The following is a 22,106-nucleotide window of genomic DNA, read 5'->3' on the forward strand; positions in this document are numbered from 1 at the left end:
ACCTGTTTGCAAAATTTTATAATAGAAACAAAGAAAACCTTTTTTTTCACATTTTTTTGCTCTCTTTTTGTTTATAGTGCAGAAAAAACCACAGTGGCAATTAAATACAACCAAAAGAAAGCTCTGTGTGTGAAAAAAATGCTAAACATTTCATATGGGTACAGTGTTGCATGACCGCACAATTTCCACTCAAAGTGCAAGAGCACGAAAGCTGAAAATTGGCCTGGACAGGAAGGGGATAAAAGTGCCCGGTAGGCAAGTGGTTGAACTGCGAAGGGATTTTTTTTTACTGCCAGAGCAGTAAGGATTTGGAACTCCCTTCAGCAGGAAGTGTCAATAATTAAAAAAAAAAAAAAACTCTTAGATGGGCATCTTAGCGAATGCAATATATAGGCATATGGGAATTGGTTTTGATATAAGCACACACATCCACACAGGTTGGACTGGATGGACTGGTGTCTTTATCCAACCTTACCAACTATGTAACCCGTGGTAGAGGTGAGCAAGAGCCTCATCCCTAGTGATGAGAAATATGTAAAAGCCCAGTATCAGTTGGATACTTGAGTTAGGGCTACAGTGTTCTAATTCTTTTTGTTACTGAGAAACTTGGCTACTCATTGGCAGTCTTATCATATACAGCACATTAAACTGACTGCTGCTAATGAGATTAAATCTCTCAGTATTAGAGGCATTTAATCACCAGTGTAGTCCTAGCCAAAGTAGGTATTTAGGTAGTTGAAAATTATTCTGTTTTAAATGAATAAATCCTGTTTTGGCCATTTTTCTCATCACACCTTAGTTAGCTCCTAGTTTTCTTATCATTACCTAATTTCCAGAAATATTAATTTCAAGTAGGAAATAAAATGTATGTTCTCATACCTTATATCGTAGTTCAGTTGCTTTGGGTGGTGCAGGGAAAATTAAAATTGGAGTCCCTAGCATTAATAAATCGTAGGAGCTGCTGAAATTAGCATTTAAAGTGAAAATCCCTGTTTGATATTCTGTTGATCAAAGAATGCTGATATTTATTAAAGAAGAAATGCTTACAAAATGTTTACATAGTTTCTAAATGCAGGGATAGTAACGTCACTAAAACCAGTTAACTTTCTCTGAAGCTGAGAGGGCTGCTGATTTGCAAACTGGCTGATCTAAACCAAACCCACTGGATGAATTTGTTGGCAATGCCCTGGTTTATGTAATTGGGAGTCAGTATGAGTTGTGCCGTGTCTGTGTCCCCACTACTGACAGCTAAAACATACTAAGCAGAACGTAGAATGGCTCCAAATGTATTTAATTCTTCAACATGTATATAACTGTTGTAGCTACACCACAAATATACCAACCGCAATCTGCTCTGGAGTTATGTTTTGTGGTCAGGCTAGATATAAATGGTGCCTATGGGAGGTCTCCTTTATTGGACCACTCATTATATTTAAGGATGTGGTTATTGTAGTAATTGAAAAGATTTCATCATTGTTTACTTGGTTAATTATTAGATTTCTTTTATAACAAATCTCACATTTCTCAAAGGCTCTGCCTATGTCTAAAAGGGAAAGGGACATAAGTAAAGAACTCTCAGACTTCCAGTAGAGTTAAAAAATGTATTCCAATCTTTGCATTGATCCAAACACTGGGAACTTCTCCAAAAGTTGTCTGCCATTGATACATTACCCCATATATGATATGAATGTATAATATATGTAAAACGCTGTGTAATTTGACAGCACTGTATAAATACCTGTAATAAAGAAATAAATGTAGATTGGAAATCATCTACTCAGACTCTGTTATATTGCAAACAGTGCACAGAATCTGGCTCTTTTATTCATATAATGTGGTTTTGTAAATATCTCTGAGCTTTTTGGGATAGAATCTTCTCCCTTATAGCAGAAATTACAGGGATGGCTAGAACCGCACTGTTGAGCTAGTTCTACTCCACATAAATGTCTCTGATTTCCATAATGCTTATAGAACCATCATTATGTATTTATTACCTGTAGCTAAGCTTAATGTCACTAGGAAATGGGGATTACCTATTCCTCCAAAAGTTAGGGAAGTAATCCAAGATCTGAATTCCCACGGCTCAATGGAAGGGATGATAGTGATGAAGAAACACATATCTGAAGTTTCTTCAATTTTGGCGACAGTGGTTAATACGTTCTAAATGTTCTATATAATCTGATAGCAATCACACCCAGACCTAGATGAGTCAGTGAACTGTTATTTGTTCTGTTTTTACACTGTTATAGTTTTCATTCCTTGTTACTTCCCTTTTCCATCTATATGATATCCTCACTGTTGGCACAGAGTAAGGAATATATGAAAGTGTATTAAAAAAATATCGAAGTTATACTTCTCTCTTCAAGAACTTTACTTTATTTGAGCTTTTCACAGCTGTAAGATTCTGTTTTATTTCAACCTCTGTAAATGGAGCATTGTGCTTTTCTTCCTTCCTATATGCACATAGGCTCATTTGCCCACGTAGCATAAATAGTATAAATATACTGCGTATTTCTGGTGCTCAGGATGTCCTGTAGTTTCATATAGCCACTTAGGCCCCATGTACACGGGACACTTCTGAATGATGAAAATTGACAGCTGGAAAACGTAGGTTCAAAAACATCTGTATAGCCGCGTTTGCATAATGCATTTATGCGCGTTTATGTGTGTTTGTGTTTAGAAACGGTTTTTAAAGATAGGCACAGGAGAACCTTCCAAATGCCCCGAATGTACTGAAAAATTGCAAATTATTAACTATTTCAGACTGTTTCAGAGAAGTACAGAGAGTAGAAGCAGAGACAGAAGTATGTGTTGAGATAATTAGGTGTGAGTTGCTCATTAACATTTCTTTTGTTTCCAAGGGTGGGGTAGGTGTCTGGTGGAGGGAGTCATTAAGGTCACCAGGCAGGGGGTCTTCATGAGGAATTTGAGGTGTGAATGGTCATTAACATATCTTTTGTTTCCAAGGGTGGGAGAGGTCTGAGGTGTGAATTGGTCATTACAATGTGTGAAAAGCTTGGTAGGAACATCTTGTGTTCAGTGTTTTGTCCATCTGAGTACCTTAAAAACACTTTGCATGCATTTTTCATGATGAAAAAAGGCTCCGGACAGCCTTGGGAACTGGAAGAGTTAAAAAAAATGTAAAACTCTTATAAACGTGATTTGCCGCATTTACTAGCGTTTTGCGTTTGAAACGCTGATAAAATCGATTGCTGAACACAAGTTTTCTGCGTTCAAGAAAACGACTGTAAACTCAAATGCCTGTAAACGATTGTAAACGAAGATGTGTACATGGACACATAGGAAAACATTAGAGTGAGTTCTGGGGCTGCTGAAAAAAACACTGAACAGCTCCTAAACGTGGGTTTATCAGCTGCAGTGTACATGAGCCCTTATAGACATGAATAAGAGAAGGCAGCTGTAAGCAGCTATGCATTACTATCAGTATAAAAACTATCGAAACAAGCTTCCTAGTGCCAAATCCTGTAAATATTGAAAAGAAAAAGGACCAAACTGCTAAGTACGAAAAGGCATTGGATTCTTTAGGCACAGTAAGAGACCACACAATAAAATACATATAACCATATATTGACATAAAAGAATCATATGTCCATAATAGAACCCACATTACAAAAGATACGCTTCAAAAGAGAATATAGGAACAAAGCACATCAAGTTGAGCACAGAGCCCCCCTCATGTATAGTAAAGGATAACCACTCAGCACATAGTGACAACATACATATATTTCAAAATGCTATAATCAACACAAACAGTGCAAAATATTTTGTTAGAGTGCTAAATAAATAAAATATATATATAAATTGCTGGATAAGATGGAGATGATTTATTCGCTTACTGATATCTCTGGGAAGTGGAATCTGGTGGTCTTGGAGATTGGAGGAAAGTTTTCCTTTAGTGGAGTGGAGATCTGGAGGCATATTATAAGGGTCTAGGATCAAAAAAATACCTAAAAGGTGTTTTTGTCGCCAATATCTGGTTAGTGCGGTATATATGTTTGAGCACAAATTGTTGGTGGAAGCACACGTCTTTGGAAAAAGGATGTTTTGAGTATCTTAGGATTTTCTTCACTTTTATTTTTTCACGTATTCTGGAGTGGGACTTTATATGTTTATTAATATATTTGTTAATATTTAATTTGTTAATATTATTTATTTATATATTTTTTTTATTTATTTAGCACTCTAACAAATTATTTTGCGCTGTTTGTGTTGATTATAAAAAAATTTTGGTGTAGGTCTACACTGATGTACAGCAGCATATAATTTATTTTTTGTTTAATTTTGGCGCTGGTGATTTATGTTTATATATTTCAAAATGCGGTCAACGCATTTCGCCTGTGCATTTGGCCTCTTCAGGACCATAGCCTGAATATGAGGGAGAGTAGTGCTACTGCATAAAGAAATTTAAAATAAATATACAAACAAACATATAGATGTATATAAAGTGGACACAATATACATACAAGAAATGAGGTTGAGCTTAAAGCTTTTAATGGTTATATGTATTTTATTGTGTGGTCTCTTACTGTACCCAAAGAATGCAATGCCTTACCGTACTTAGCAGTTCGGTCCTTTTTCTTTTGCATTACTATCAGTGTAAAGTAGCTCATGCATACAGATGTACTGTCCCAAATGCATGTAGTGCGCATTCAGGCCATTAAGTCTGTGCACATGCGTTACTTTATGCATATAGCTGCCTTCACCTATTCATGGATATGGGTGGCTGTAGCTCCAGGATCCTGGGCACAAGAAAAGCATAGTGTATTTATGCTGCACTGACAAATGCGCCCATGTGCATGAAGCCTTACTTTATGAACAAATGTGAAATTCTATTGTTTGGAAAAATGTATATGTATTCGTTTTTTTTTGACAGCTTTTCAAGAAAGGAAAATTAATTTTATCTTTATGTCACATTTTGAAGAAAAAAATTAATTAAAAAAAAAAATAAAAAAAATGTAGGTCCAGTTTGTGAGTTGTGAAACTCTTTAACCACTTCCTGCACATATTATGTAGATTAATGTTCCTGAGCATGATGGTGAGAAAACGTCATATTATAAAAATCACTTGGATGAATACTAATGCTGCTAAATGTAATTTGGGATTCAGGTATCAAGACCTCGAATCATGAAAGAGTTAAATACACCTGTACCTGTAAATGGTATACTGAACAGCGGATATGATAAAATATGTACTCACATCTTTACTGTGTTCTCTTCGTCTACCACTGGAGGCCCCCAACTATTCTATGTTAAAGTGATATTAAAGCTTAGGTATTAAAAAAAAAAACAAAACAAATATGTTATACTTACCTGCTTTGTGCAATGGTTTTGCACAGAGCAGCCCCAATCCTCTTCTTCTCGGGTTCCCTGCCATTGCTCCTGACTCCTACCCCTTGACCAGTGCTGCTTGCTATGAGGACACTGGTGCTTGCTCACTCCTGAGCCTCCATAAGACTCCTAGAGCCATGGCTCAGCCTCGCCCCCCACTCTCTTTTCAATGGCTCACTGGCTGTGTGCCAAATCTTCCACTGTTGAGTTTTAGCCAATGTGAAGAGAGGCTCCTGTGCACATCGCTGGATCGAGAGGGGGCTCACAGATGAGTATTGGGGGTCTGTAAGGGGAGCAGCACACAGAAGGTTTTTTACCTTCATGCATAGAATGCATGAAGATAAAAAACTTCAGCTTTTATAACCACTTTAAAATGTTAGTGGCTGTAGGTTGCAGTAAATGGAAGAGATGCATGCTGTGGGGCATAATTGTTACTTGCCTAATAATTGTCATGTAGGGGTGTAGTTTAAACATCCCTATCTGTCTTACAACTTCTTTATAGTGATGTACTTTTCATCTGCTTTTTATAGCAAATCAAAAACAAATCATACTTACAAGGAGTGAAGGTCAAAGACATCTGATGAAAAAAAGGCAGATAAAATTAGAGACATTTGTGGTCTGTGCAGGCCTAAATACAAACTTGTCAACAACATGCTGCAAACAGCATTTTCAGAGCAATAATTATTGCACCTTTTTAGGCATCAGAACTTCTGAAAATTGACAGATTTGTTTTTCTGAAAAAATAAAATAGACTGCATGACATAAATCTGCCCATAACCACACATAAATGGCCATCTGAGCTTTCTCTATGGACAAATATGATACAGTTGATTCAGGTGGGTGCTAACCTCTCTATAAGGCTCCGAGAACATTCTGAGTGATTATACATGCCATATGATAAATTTGACATTCAGGTGTTTTCTCTTTAGAGGTCCTTGAAGGGTACAGTCTAAAGTGACCATTTTGTGTTGCTAACCTGCACATATATGGGACCCATTTTTTTCTGCAGCTTGGGGAAAAGAATTTTCAAAAATATGCTCACCAATCCTGTTTTATTTCCTACAGGCTGGTGAAAAGCATTATCACCCAACCTGTGCACGATGTGTTCGATGCAATCAAATGTTTGCTGAAGGCGAGGAGATGTATCTTCAAGGTAACCCTTGTTCTGTTTGTGATCTTCATTAATTTTATTGAAATGGGGATTGTACATGGCTTTGCTCTGGCCAGTCTTAGCAGTGAAACCATCAGACACAGCACAAGCAGCATAGGGCCATATGATAATGGAAGAGCTTCACTGAGTCCTAAATTAACATGAAAAATGATGACATCTGCACATCTTTCAAAAAGGATAAGCTACCCTTGTACTGTTTCAGAAGAGTTGCATTACCACATAAAAGCACAAGACTGATGGGCCAAAAGCTTCTTTTTAATTAGTTAATATCAGTTTAGAGTAACAGAACAATTAGAAATAAGTTGTGATTTGTTTCTATAGGTCACCACACCCATTCTTAGAGTTGGAACCTCTGTCATGTGTCTATTGCTATCCGTATTCTCAATGTGGAGATCTAACCACACTCTTTGTCCTGGTGACCAACATCATCAGTATCTACCAAACTATGGGAGGTGCTTATGGTTCTCATGTCATATTTTGTATGGTGTACATTGTTGTGTTGTGAGAATCCTGATGACCATCACTCTTTTGTGAAGGCTTTCTGTGAGATTGTGGAGTGTGCCTGTGGTAATATGTGCCCATTTAGCTTTTGTGAGGTCAAGTACTGATGTTGTATAAGGAGACTGTCAGGGCAGGAGCCGAGGAACGGACAGGCAGGCCTAACAATGTAACGCACTGGCTGACGACAACCACCACCCACAGACCGGAGTCCCTCAGGGCGCGGAGTCTAAGTCCCAGGCTGCCCTTCACCAGGGCCCCTGATGGTGGGGATGGACTTGACGCAGCCAGGAACCAGGTCGCGGCCCCCGAGACACCTCAGCTGCGGTAATGGCCGCCGCCAATGGTGTGTAGCTGGTGGAAGAAACAAAAGAGTAGTCAGACAAGCCGGGGTCAACAACAACAGGACAAAACAGTACAGACGAGCAGACGAGAATCACAGGTCACAAGCCGGGTTCAGCAACAGAGGGTCAGATCAAAGGAGAATACAAAGAATAGTCAAGTCACAAGCCGAATCAGAATACCAGGAGAGTCACGAGAGTCAGAACAGAGTAATAGTAACACAAAGACACAAGACACAAGTGCAAAGAGCATGTGCGGGCCACAGGGTTATATGTCATCAGCCACGCCCCTCTGGGGGGTGGACCTCAGAGACCTGAAGGCATAAAAAGGACTCCCATCATGCACAGCAGAATCCAAGATGGACGCCAGCACATGGAGTAACATAACCTCAGGGAAAAGGTAGGACCTTGACAGAGACCTGTTCACAGTCATATTCCAGTTCTTCTCAAAACAGTTTAGTATTGTAGAATTCAGGGCCTCTGTGCAGGCCACTCGAGTCCCTCCACCCCAAACTTAGCAAACCTTGCCTTTACGGACTTGGCTTTATGCAAAGGGGCACACTTATACCTTTTCCAGTCTCTTGCCCCAATGTTGTCTAACATGTCTTTCTATGTTGGAACATTAGAACATCTTTCACTGAACTCAGTTATTTGAAGGAGTGTCCACATTTTAAGGATGTACATCTATATAATTTAGTTTATATTTTGAGTAATCTGATCCTTTAACATGAATGAAAAGTTTAATTTGCCAAAGCTACAGCATCCAGTATGTATTAAATCCATAATGCTTATCATTTCTGCTAGTGTGTCAGAGTTTCTTTCCATTCTCATCATATAAAGGTATTTATGGCAAATAGTGCTTGCAATAGCTTAGTGAATTGAGTGTGAAGACTTTCCAAGCAGAATTTTTGGATTGTAATTGAATATTTAGCACTATAAGAAATATACCGGATATTTTTAATTGCATTCAAGCTATAGCTTTGTTTAAACAATTCTCTTGTCACTTTCACTCTTAGGTGAAGCTCAGCCTCCATAAAATTAGAAATAGAGACAATTTTAAATTGTATATGTCTTTACCTGCTTCTTAGAAAATGTTCATGGTTGTCAAAGCCCTTCCTGTACAAGCATGGCTCAGCACTTTTAACTTGCCCATTCTTGTGGAATCTTCTTGTTCTCAGAAGGTGCATTAGAATATTAACTCAGAAAAAAGTTTTAGCAAAGCACATTTTAATGTAATGTTTATTTATTATTGAATATCTGATATTTGCCACTTTTATTTTAACAGGGAACTCAATATGGCATCCAATCTGCAGGCAAGCTGCCAAAACAGAAGAAAGAAATAAGGTACTTTTTTAGGACTTGTCCCCATAGATTTACCAGTCTACTCCAGCCAATGCTTAAATGTTTAAAGGCTAAGTTCACCTTTCTGAACATGTTACGTTATTATTGCACGTATTTAGGGTGTAACATGTTAAGCATCCACCCCCGGGCCCCTCTTCCCCATGACAACACTGTTTCCTGTGAATGAAAAGACTACAAGTACCGCGTGCCATCTCAGTAGATGACTTGTTGTTCTTAATGAACGGCAAGGACACTGGTGAGGGCTCCTGTAGTTTATAGATGGGAGGTACGGGCAGACAGTCATCCCAAGAGTCTGCACTGAACCTGCGATCACAGGTGCAATGATTTGCAGGCTCCTTAGGAAGAAAAATAATAAATGCACATTTTTTTACCTTCCTGTTTCCCTTGGCAACTGGCCAACCTCCTGTGTTTGGAATGCACCTGGACAACCTCTCAGGAAGTGGAGATCATTGGAGTAGCGATGTCTACTTCAGTGATTTCCAACTTCCAGTGGTATCAGCCGAGTGTTGTATATACAAGGAGCGTTCAAGTCACACCAGGACTTTTAATTTTACAGGTATAAAAAGGGATGCCAGCGTGGCGGTACTAACCTTTGGTATATGGTAAGCTATTTCAGTATGGTATTCCAATGATGGGGTGCTATTCCTCCCACTGACACCAATGATGGGGCACGATTCCTCGCTCTGACACCAATGATGGGGCACTAGTCCTCCCACTGATACCAATGATGGGGCACTATTCCTCCCACTGATACCAATGATGGGGCACTATTCCTCCCACTGATACTAATGATGGGGCACTATTCCTCCCACTGACACCAATGATGGGGCACTATTTTATCCACTGACACCAATGATGGGGCACTATTCCTCCCACTGATACCAATGATGGGACACTATTCCTCCCACTGACACCAATGATGGTGCCCCATTATTAGTGTCAGTGTGTGAGGAATAGTGTCCCATCATTAGTCAGTGGGAGGAATAGTGCCCCATCATTGGTGTCAGTGGGAAGAATCGTGCCCCATCATTGGTGTCAGTGGGAGGAATAGTGTCCCATCATTAGTGTCAGTGGGAGGAATAGTGACCCATCATTGGTGTCAGTGGGAGGAATAGCGCCCCATCATTGGTATCAGTGGCAGGAATTGCACCCCATCATTGGTGTCAGTGGGAGGAATAGCGCCCCATCATTGGTATCAGTGGCAGGAATTGCGCCCCATCATTGGTGTCAGTGGGAATAGCGCCCCATCGTTGGTATCAGTGGCGGGAAAAGTGCCCCATCATTGGTATCAGTGGGGAGAATAGTGCCCCATCATTTGTATCAGTGGGGAGAATAGTGCCCCATCATTGGTATCAGTGGCAGGAATTGCGCCCCATCATTGGTATCAGTGGCAGGAATTGCGCCCCATCATTGGTGTCAGTGGGAGGAATAGTGCCCCATCGTTGGTGTCAGTGGCGGGAAAAGTGCCCCATCATTGGTATCAGTGGAGAGAATAGTGCCCCATCATTGGTGTCAGTGGGGGGGGGGATAGTGCCCCATCGTTGGTGTCAGCGGGGAGGAGGAATAGTGCCCCATCGTTGGTGTCAGTGGGGGAGGAATAGTGCCCCATCATTGGTGTCAGTGGGGGGTGGAATAGTGCCCCATCGTTGGTGTCAGTGGGGGAGGAATAGTGCCCCATCGTTGGTGTCAGTGGGGGAGGAATAGTGCCTCATCGTTGGTGTCAGTGGGGGAGGAACAGTGCCCCATCATTGGTGTCAGTGGGGTAGGAACAGTGCCTCATCGTTGGTGTCAGTGGGGTAGGAACAGTGCCTCATCGTTGGTGTCAGTGGGGTAGGAACAGTGCCTCATCGTTGGTGTCAGTGGGGTAGTAACAGTGCCCCATCGTTGGTGTCAGTGGGGTAGGAACAGTGCCTCATTGTTGGTGTCAGTGGGGGAGAGGAATAGTGCCGAGTGTCACAGCATGCTGCTGCTGCACACTTACTGGCCACTCCCTCACTCGATTTTCGTGGGGCCGCTCGGCTCCGCCTCCTCGTCGATGATTGGTCGCCTGTGTGCCTTTCCAGTGCTGGCGCCCAATCACCGGTGAGGAGGCGGAGCCGAGCGGCCGCGCGACCATCGAGCGGCGGAATTGAAAGAAGGAGCAGCCGCGCTTCCTGGACCGGATCGTCGTGGGACCGGGACCGGAGCCAGGTAAGGTACAGCAGCCCCCTGCCCTCCCCTGTACTTAGTGTCCCTTCCGCCACCGTGCCGCCCCTCAAAAAAGTGCCACCCTGACACCGGCTCGCCGTATACCGGCGTATAAGACGACCCCCGACTTTTCAGAAGATTTTCATGGGCTAAATAGTCGTCTTATACGCCGGAAAATACGGTATGTCGAAAAATAAATTCATTGTTCACTCCTTGAAATTTTTTCCTTTATTATATAAACTCAAAAGTCCCAGTTTGACTTGAATGCCCCTTGTACATAGTTACATTGGCCCACATTGGACCAATGTACCTGTGTATAAAATTTCTATACCCTTAATGACTACATAGGGCCATTGCGTAGTGGAAATGAAACACTTTTGCTTAAATACTTATTAAGGTGTACATTCAAAATCTTGGGCATTTATCCCTCAGGAAACAAGAACTTCCTCAGAGAGCATCATATCAGTCCCTGCATCAAGTACCTCCGGATCCCCAAGTAGAGTCATTTATGTAAGACTGTTTTTTTTCTTTTTTGCATATTGCATTATTGTTGTCATTTTACAGTAAATAAGCAAATCAGATTGCTTACAATTGAAATACAGTGTCCTGTGGTTTACCTATCAACTGTTTATCCAGAAATGTCGTTCACACATCTCTGCAATTCAACATAGTCAGAGAGTGACAACACTACGAGCCTATAGCTTTGCAAGTTCATTTGTCACCTTCCCATTATGTAAGGTTGGCTAGACCATTCACAATCTAGTCCTCAATGTATGAAATGCTTTAGTGTGACTGCCCAGTCTTCGGACACTCCTACTGTTTTCCTAATGGGGTGAGAAGAATATGTTAGCCAATCAGCATCTAACTTCGGCTTATTCAATTAAGCTTTGGCAATAAAACCTGGAAGCTGATTGGTGTCTATGTAGAGCTGCACCAGATTTTACACTTTCCAGTTTTAATAAATAACCCCCCATAGTGACATTCATTAATCATCATTAGAGTATTTTGTGACTTACTCTGCTCCATCTATAATAAAATATCCAAAGCTGTGAATTGGATAACTAGCAGGGGCTTTGGGTTCTCTTCAGCCACCAGCTCTGAATGCATTGCCACAGCTGAGGGACATGGCACATCTGTCAAAGGATGGCATCTCTGTTCAAGCAGAGCTACTGATTGGCTTGTGCTGCCCAAATGTCATCATTTAAAAGAGCAGAGATTACTTGCAGCTGTAGCTATTCTTAGGTGCCATTGGTAGAAGAAAGCCCAGACCTACTGTTAGGTAAGTAGGTATTTGACATCTTTATATTCTCAGTAATTGAAAGGGCAGCATCAGATGGTCATAAAAGAATGTAGAATATCTAGAGACTTGAGTTCCCCCTTATTGTCTAAGCAGTTGCATATGAATTGCAAGCTCTTGAGCCACAGGCATCCTTTCTATAGAGGTTTGTGTTTAAAATAGCTACAGTGGGGATTGAAAGTTTGGGCACCCCAGCTAAAAATGTGTATTAATGTGCATAAAGAAGCCAAGGAAAGATGGAAAAATCTCCAAAAGGCATCAAATTACAGATTAGACATTCTTATAATATGTCAACAAAAGTTAGATTTTATTTCCATCATTTACACTTTCAAAATAACAGAAAACAGAAAAATGGCGTCTGCAAAAGTTTGGGCATCCTGCAGAATTTATAGCATGCACTGCCTCCTTTGCCAAGCTGAGACCTGCCAGTGTCATGGATTGTTCTCAATCATCGTCTGGGAAGACCAGGTGATGTCAATCTCAAAGGTTTTAAATGCCCAGACTCATCTGACCTTGCCCCAACAATCAGCACCATGGGTTCTTCTAAGCAGTTGTCTAGAAAACTGAAAATAGTTGACGCTCACAAAGCTGGAGAAGGCTATAAGAAGATAGCAAAGCGTTTTCAGATGTCAATATCCTCTGTTCGGAATGTAATTAAGAAATGGCAGTCATCAGGAACAGTGGAAGTTAAAGCAAGATCTGGAAGACCAAGAAAAATATCAGACAGAACAGCTCACAGGATTGTGAGAAAAACAATTCAAAACCCACGTTTGACTGCACGATCCCTCCAGAAAGATCTGGCAGACACTGGAGTTGTGGTACACTATTCCACTATAAAGAGATACTTGTACAAATATGGTCTTCATAAAAGAGTCATCAGAAGAAAACCTTTTCTACATCCTCACCACAAAAATCATTGTTTGAACTTTGCAAATGAACATATAGACAAGCCTGATGCATTTTGGAAACAAGTTCTGTGGACCGATGAGATTAAAATTGAACTTTTTGGCCGGAATGAGCAAAGGTACGTTTGGAGAAGAAGGGGCACAGAATTTAATGAAAAGAACCTCTGTCCAACTGTTAAGCATGGGGTTGGATCAATCATGCTTTGGGGTTGTGTTGCAGCCAGGGGCACAGGGAACATCTCACGAGTAGAAGGAAAAATGGATTCAATAAAATTTCAGCAAATTTGGGATGGTAACTTGATGCCATCTGTGAAAAAGCTGAAGTTAAAGAGAGGATGGCTTCTACAAATGGATAATGATCCTAAACACACCTCGAAATCCACGGGGGATTACATCAAGAGGCGTAAACTGAAGGTTTTGCCATGGCCTTCACAATCTCCTGACCTCAACATAATTGAAAATCTATGGATAGACCTTAAAAGAGCAGTGCGTGACAGACAGCCCAGAAATCTCAAAGAACTGGAAGACTTTTGTAAGGAAGAATGGGCAAAGATACCTCAAACAAGAATTGAAAGACTCTTGGCTGGCTACAAAAAGCGTTTATAAGCTGAGATACTTGCCAAAGGGGGCAGTACAAGATATTAATTCTGCAGGGTGCCCAAACTTTTGCAGATGCCATTTTTTTGTTTTCTGTTATTTTGAAAGTGTAAATGATGGAAATAAAATCTAACTTTTGTTGACATATTATAAGAATGTCTAATCTGTAATTTGATGCCTTTTGGAGATTTTTCCATCTTTCCTTGGCTTCTTTATGCACATTAATACAAAATTTTAGCTGGGGTGCCCAAACTTTCGATCCCAACTGTACCTGTAGGCTTTTCAAATGGCTTGTAATATGGTAAGAGAGAATGAACAATTTGTAAAAAGTGTGTTTTGTATAAAATCTTACTGCTGTTCTGTTGGCAGTACATCATTTTTAATCTCACTTTGTATGTACACTATTAATTGGTGGGACCTGCATACATAAGTCAATCATTGGCATTAGAGGCTTTGCATGTACAGGTTTCTGTCCTCTGCTGTGTTTTCCCTTAAGAATTTCACTTTTATTTCATTTTACTTAGTAAACTGCTACTTAGTAATCTGTTCTGTCCTCTGCTCATACCTGTCTGTCTTCTTTCTCTTTCCTGTCATCCTTAGGCAAAACTTGGCGATGAGATCATTGACTACAAAGATTTGGCGGCTCTACCCAAAAGTAAAGCCATCTATAATATTGACCGTCCTGACATGATCTCCTATTCACCGTACATCAGTTATACATCAGACGACAGGCATAGTTATGGAGAGGTATTGCAAGTATACAGCATTAATAAACATTTATAAGATATTAACATAGACTAAAAGGCTTTATTTTTATACAGTAGGACCAAACCTAACCAATTTCACTTGGTGTGCGCTATACTGACAGCCACCACTGTGGAAGTGTATTCTTAGCGTGTCATTATGGCACCCGCCTGGCACTTAAAAAAGTGATTTAAACCACAGACCAGAGGGACCACTTTTGTTGACCTCAGTGGTAGTTACAGAGAACTAGTCTAGGAGTAGTCAAGACCAAAGAAAGAGATTGTCATTTTGCCTTACAACAGGAACATCCCCTGCTGTTGGTTGGAAGGCATTCTATAAAAGGGGTAAGTGTTTCCTGATTTGGCTGTATATGGTTAGAGAATATATAACAATTATGATAGAAAACAATCGTATTATTTTTCACAGGTTATTGTTCATCTCATCAAAAAATGGACCATTCACTTTTGACATTCAAATAAACATATTTAAAAATAAAATATATACAGTGGGGCAAAAAAGTATTTAGTCAGCCACCAATTGTGCAAGTTCTCCCACTTAAAAAGATGAGAGAGGCCTGTAATTTGCATCATAGGTAGACCTCAACTATGAGAGACAAAATGAGAAAACAAATCCAGACAATCACATTGGCTGATTTGGAAAGAATGTATTTGCAAATTATGGTGGAAAATAAGTATTTGGTCAATATCAAAAGTTCATCTCAATACTTTGTTATATATCCTTTGTTGGCAATGACAGAGGTCAAACGTTTCCTGTAAGTCTTCACAAGGTTGGCACACACTGTTGCTGGTATGTTGGCCCATTCCTCCATGCAGATCTCCTCTAGAGCAGTGATGTTTTAGGGCTGTCGCTGGGCAACACGGACTTTCAACTCCCTCCAAAGGTTTTCTATGGGGTTGAGATCTGGAGACTGGCTAGGCTACTCCAGGACCTTGAAATGCTTCTTACAAAGCCACTCCTTCGTTGCCCGGGCGGTATGTTTGGGATCATTGTCATGTTGGAAGACCCAGCCACATTTCATCTTCAATGCCCTTGCTGATGGAAGGAGGTTTGCACTCAAAATCTCACGATACATGGCCCCATTCATTCTGCCCTGTACATGGATCAGTTGTCCTGGTCCCTTTGCGGAGAAACAGCCCCAAAGCATGATGTTGCCACCCCCATGCTTCACAGTAGGTATGGTGTTCTTTGGATGCAACTCAGCATTCTCTCTCCTCCAAACACGACGAGTTGTGTTTCTACCAAACAGTTCTATTTTGGTTTCATCTGACCATATGACATTCTCCCAATCCTCTTCTGGATCATCCAAATGCTCGCTAGCAAACTTCAGACGGGCCCGGACATGTACTGGCTTAAGCAGGGGGACACGTCTGGCACTGCAGGTTCTGAGTCCCTGGCAGCGTAGTGTGTTACTGATGGTAGCCTTTGTTACATTGGTCCCAGCTCTCTGCAGGTCATTCATTAGGTCCCCCCGTGTGGTCCTGGGATTTTTGCTCACCGTTCTTGTGATCATTTTGACATCACGGGGTCAGATCTTGCGTGGAGCCCCAGATCGAGGGAGATTATCAGTGGTCTTGTATGTCTTCCATTTTCTAATTATTGCTCCCACAGTTGATTTGTTCACACCAAGCTGCTTGCCAATTCCAGATTCAGTCTTCCCAGCCTGGTGCAGGTCTACAATTTTGTTTCTGGTGTCCTTCGACAGCTCTTTGGTCTTCACCATAGTGGAGTTTTGAGTGTGACTGTTTGAGGTTGTGGACAGGTGTCTTTTATACTGATAACAAGTTCAAACAGGTGCCATTGATACAGGTAATGAGTGCAGGACAGAGGAGCCTCCTAAAGAAGAAGGTACAGGTCTGTGAGAGCCAGAAATCTTGCTTGTTTGTAGGTGACCAAATACCTATTTTCCACCATAATGTGCAAATAAATTCTTTCCAAATCAGCCAATATGATTGTCTGGATTTTTTTTCTCATTTTGTCTCTCATAGTTGAGGTCTACCTATGATGCCAATTACAGGCCTCTCTCATCTTTTTAAGTGGGAGAACTTGCACAATTGGTGGCTGACTAAATACTTTTTTGCCCCACTGTATATAAAATGATGAACCTACCAACATTATTTTATATGTTGCATTTTATTTAATATTTATTTTAGTTTCTTCCATCATGGTTCTTATTTTAATCAGAAAGTAGCATGTTGTACAAAGGTGCTGGAAGACCAGACAGTTTGTTATTTATGTTACTGAACATAAAAACTGCTGCAGTCTCAGGAATGCAGGACATTGAGTTGGGAACGGCACAACAACAGCATTTGAGGTCTCCTCTTTTAAGGATAAGTTGACCTTTCTAAAAAAAAAAATAATAAGTGCACTTTTTTTGCTGGTAAAAAAAATGTGCATTTATTTTTTTTTTTAATGGAGCCTTTAAAGCATTGCAGCTGCGATCACAGATCGCAGGTGAAATCTCAGGTGAAATCTCAATCTGTCTGTGTAGCTGTCTGCCTGTACCTCATACTGGCAAGCAGTTTCTGAGTGACAGGAACAACCAATGGATTCACTAGCGTCCTGGTAGTTCATTGAGAACTACAAGCCGTCAGCTGCAAAGGCTGTTGGCACTTGTAGTCCAGTAAAGAGAGACTGTCAAATTTTTCTTCGGGCGCATGTGCTCATTAAATGTAAATGCATTTAAAAAAAAAATCTATGTATTGTTGATGGCCTGCATTTATAGCCGTTCATAGCTTTCTTGTTGCCCATGAGCCTCAGGTTTGGACATCCATGTTTTAAATTAGTGAGAGGCTAACGTGAGATGCTGGGACAAGCAAAGGTGAGTGGGGGCACCCAGAACTCCCAGGTAGACAGGATCAGAGTTGGCAGATATGGCAGTTAGATCTCTCTGTTGGAAAATGAAAAAATACAAATAGCAAGGGGCTGTCTCAGCCCACTGGACTCCGTCCGTAATAAAAAAAATCACTTTGGGAAAAGTGACCATTTAAAAATAAAATGTGTTGAACATTAATCAGGGAGTATGAAAGCTCACCTCTCCTGTAAGATGTGCCATTTATCTAGTTCTCATGCTAATCCTATGGATTCCATTGTTTCCACATGAGTAACAGAGAACAAGTATGCAAATCTATGCAGATTTATTTCAACACCACAGTATTCATTTAGCATTAGCTCTCTTTTGTCTATTTGTGCTTAGAAGAAGTGTGAGAGAGAGGAATTAAATAGCAATATGCCTGCACATTGTAATTCTGAATAGCAGTGCAGGTGTATGCAGCCTGCGGATAGGAAACTTAGATTGCACAAATAAATGAACATCAATAGTCCAGTGGTACTGTAATCAAAAAAGTATATAAAACATCAAAACATTCATGTGAAATGTATCAATCACTTAGTGCATAAAAGTATAGTCCATTGTCACATGTGAATATCTATTTCAATGTGATAAATCTTCAAAGTGTTCCAAAACCAAAAAACACCATGTGCCTTTAACAAACACCCCCTCTTCTGGGTATGCACTCACCAAATTTACATGCCTTCCATTCTCATGGTTGGCATGTATCGCATGTGTGTCTGCAAAAGGTGTAACTGCATAGAGACTTTCCTCAAATCTCCTTTACTCCTCTCCACCCGATAATGGTCATGCAAAAATAAGAGATAAAATTCCAATGGTGCAGTAACCAATAACACCTTTTATTAAATGTATAGACAGCCACTCACAAGATAAATGGATAAAAAACACCTGTAATGTAGAGGGATACACAAGCTGTGCTCTCACCACCGCCGGATCCCAAACAATGGCGCTCACACGTCACTTCTGGTTCAAAATGTCACTTCCGGTTGCTGTACAACCTCGCTCTGATGTGTTTTGTCACTTCCAACTTAGTCATAGGGATGGCAGTATGGCACAGTGACTATCCTTATGTACCCTCCCCAATGCCACCATTGGTTGATCGCTGACTGGGCATGACTACTCAGATCTGACATTTAAAACAATATGCCATTACTGGTAAAATAATGAATAGAGCAATTACCCACACAAGAAATTAGCCATTATGATCTATGTGTTGGCCATGGGGAGGGTAACACACGATAAAAGTGACTGATCAATGGACTCATCTTAATTAATGCGTTAATACAATGCACCGAAATATATAATATGATTCCATTGTTTCCACATCAGTAACAGAGGAAAAGTATGCAAATCAGGAGTTCAACATTTATAGTCTTTCGATGCAGATTTATTTCAACACCACAGTATTCATTTAGCATTAGCTCTCTGCAGTCTATTTGTGCTTAGAAGAAGTGTGAGAGAGAGGAATTAAATAGCAATATGCCTGCACATTGGAATTCTGAATAGCAGGGCAGGTGTATGCAGCCTGCGGATAGGAAACTTAGATTGATCTCTGAATTCCCATGTTATCAGATAAGTCACTGCCTGGTTCTTCTGAGATTTCCGGAATATGGAAATATAGTTCTTCGACAAATAATCCCCCTTTGAGAATACAGATTCCCTGTACCATGTATCCTGTATTAGATAACAGCCAGAGAGGTTTGTGATGGCAAAGATGGGGACAAGGAGCCCACTGCTGCCGAGTTCATAAAAGCTGATCCAGATCTCTGTGTCTCTCTCTGCCTTTCTGCTACTAGTCCTCTCTGTTCGATGTCTCTTCTGTGTGTTCTTTTTTATTGTATTACAGATCCTGAGAGAAACAGACTAACAATGCTTTTGTGCCTACAGCTCCTAGAATTAATGGAGCTTGTTTGCTTTGTTGCGTTAATGAGCAGATATTACTAGAAAGCCAGAGAAACTGTTTTATCTTCCTTTACTCCATTTTTATTATAAAACATAAAGATTTAGTATGTGTCATACCTCCAGACTCTATCATACATCTAATGCTATACACCAATCCCTGCTTGTTCCCTCTGGTCCTGCTTTATATGCCTGCATTCACTACAAGATCTATGGATGTAGCAAATCACAACCTAAAACACAAAATCATGTTTGCATAAATATAAAGGGTGGTCATTACTGTAACCAGTCATATGTCAATAGCTCCTTTAGAAATATTTTTACCTAGAAAAATGGTGACATGTTCAATACTTATTTTACTATATATTCTCACTGATAATACACTATAGTTTCACTTGAAAGTGAACCTGTGGTTTGCCAATGCAGGGGAATGCAACTGGTTCACTTTAATTAGGGAAAGGCAATGCAACCACCCACGTTTTAAACATTTCCTCCCCAGTGCTTTTATATTTCCTGAATTAAGTTACTAATATACAGTGCTGTGAAAAAGTATTTGCCCCCTTCCTGGATTTTTTTTTTCACATATTTGTCACACTTAAATGATTCAGATTAAAAAAGCAGCCCAAACCTGCCTTGCCCTATGTTAAAAAGTACCTTTACTAAATCATGAATGAACTGTGAGTAACCACATTTTTGGGAAAGTTGAGTTAAATTTCACTTGGCACAACCAGGCCTGATTACTGCCAGACCCGTTGAGTCAAGAATTCACTAACATAGAAGCTATCTGACAAACTGAAACATTCTAAAAGATCTCATAAACCAACACATCATGCCATGATCCAAAGAAATTCAAGAACAGATGAGGAATACAGTAATTAATATGTATTAGTTTAGAAAGGGTTACAAAGCAATTTCTAATGCTTTGGGACTCCAGCAAACCATGGTGAGAGCCATTATCCACAAATGGAGAAAACCTTGAACAGTGGTGAACCTCCCGAGAAGCGGCCGGCCTGCCAAAATTACTTCAAGAGAACAACAACAATTCATCCAGGAGATCATTAAAGAACCCAAAACAACATCTAAAGAACCGAAGGCCTCACTTGCTTCACTTAAGATCAATGTTCATGATTCAACAAAAGGAAAGAGATCGGGCAAAAATGGCATCCATGGGAGAGTTCCAAGGCAAAAGCCACTGCTTACCAAGAAAGAAAAAAAGCCACAAAGGCTCATCTCACATTTGCCAGAAGACATTTTGATTATTCCCAAAACTTTTGGGCAAATATTCTGTGGACTGATGAGATAAAAGTTGAACTTTTTGGAAGATGTGCGTCCTGCTACATCTGGCGTAAAACTAACACAGCATTTCATAAAAAGAACATCATACCAACAGTCAAACATGGTGGTGGTAGTGTGTAGTGTGTTGGTCTGGGGCTGCTTTGCAGCTTCAAGACTTGGATGGCTTGCCATAATTGGTGGAACCATGAATTCTGCACTCTACCAGAAAATCCTGAAGGAGAATGTCCAGCCATCAGGTCGTGAGCTCAAGCTCAAGCGCCCTTGGGTTATGAAGAAGTGGGTTTGAGGGCAATTACTTTTTAACATGTGGACAAGCAGGTTTGGACAGCTTTTTTTCCTTAATAATGAAATCATTTAAAAACTAAATTGTATTTACTCTGGTTATCTTTGTATAATTTTAATATTTGTTTAATGATTGAAATTATTAGTGTGACAAATGTGCAAAAAAAAAAATCAGGAAGGGGCAAATACTTTTTCACAACTCTATATGTCAATCAAATTACCTTTTTTGAAATGTTTCCAAGTAATCACATGACTGCAAAGCTTCAGTAAAAGTGGTGTTCTGTCTGGCTGGTGGATGTGATTTCTTTCAAGGTCCACACTGCCTTAGACCTATGGATGTTATTTGTATAACTTTACTGCTCTAGGGACTTGTCAGCTTTGCTCAGACAGATAGACTCACCAGAGCTTTGCGGTCATGAGACCACTTGGGAAAAAGTTTAAAAAAGGTAATTACTTTGATATTTATTAACAACTGTATGCAGGAAATATATTATCATTGGGGAGGCAGTGTCTAAAAGGTGAGTGCCTGTATTGCCTTTCTTTCTATGTTAAGCCTACCCCAGCATAATTTACTCACTTTCCTCCAGCTTTACTATGGTTAAGCTGCCAGGAGCAAAGGAAATGTGTGTGTAAGCTGATTGGCCCATACTAAATTAATTTTGGTTATGAAGCAGGGGGTTTGAGGGCAATTACTTTTTAACATATGGACAGGTAGGTTTGGACAGCATTTGTTTCCTAATAAATGAAATCATCATTTAAAAACTAAATTGTATTTACTCGGGTCATAAGTGTAACAAATGTGCAAAAAAAATTAAGAATACGTTTTCACAGCTCTATATTTCAGTCAATTTACCTTTTTTGAAATTTTTCCAAGCAATCATATGGCTGCAGAATTTCAGTAAAAGTGTTCTTCTATCTGACTGATGGATGTGATTTCTTTCAAGTCCACACTCCCAGCTTTACTATGATTAAGCTGCCAGGAGCAAAGGAAATGTGTGTATAAGCTGATTGGCCCAGCCCTGTCACATGGGTAAGTTACATAGTTACATGCTCCTCTATGTTTGGAAGTCGGAGGTATTCCCTTTGGCTCCCAACCATGCGCAGGAGGATTGGGGGAGTAAAGCAAGCTAGTTGCTTTGTCCTGAATAAGTAAAGAACGGGTTTGCTTTAGGGAACTGGGAAATGATGTGTCCAATAATTCTAGAGATGTTTGGAAATTGTGTCAAGAGTCTTGCTTTGGGCCACAGAAATCTGGTGACCTGAGATCACCATTTTTTGTCCTATCAGCAGGCTTACAGCTCTCCAAGTAT

General features: G+C 40.2%; 1 protein-coding gene across 1 annotated transcript in view; it reads left to right on the plus strand.

Annotated features, from left to right (window-relative positions):
* The window catches only part of ABLIM2 (actin binding LIM protein family member 2), a 298,016-nt gene that overhangs the window by 172,175 nt on the left and 103,735 nt on the right, over positions 1–22,106 (plus strand). Inside the window, exons 7-10 of the mRNA XM_089691577.1 lie at positions 6,414–6,501; positions 8,644–8,702; positions 11,340–11,417; positions 14,307–14,453. Of these exons, the coding sequence (XP_089547703.1) occupies positions 6,414–6,501; positions 8,644–8,702; positions 11,340–11,417; positions 14,307–14,453 (372 nt within the window). The remainder of the gene's footprint in view (positions 1–6,413; positions 6,502–8,643; positions 8,703–11,339; positions 11,418–14,306; positions 14,454–22,106) is intronic.

Source organism: Staurois parvus, unplaced genomic scaffold, assembly GCF_062004578.1.
Source record: "Staurois parvus isolate SC_StPar_1 unplaced genomic scaffold, SC_StPar_1.0 ptg000564l, whole genome shotgun sequence".
Classification (NCBI taxonomy): Eukaryota; Metazoa; Chordata; class Amphibia; order Anura; family Ranidae; genus Staurois; species Staurois parvus.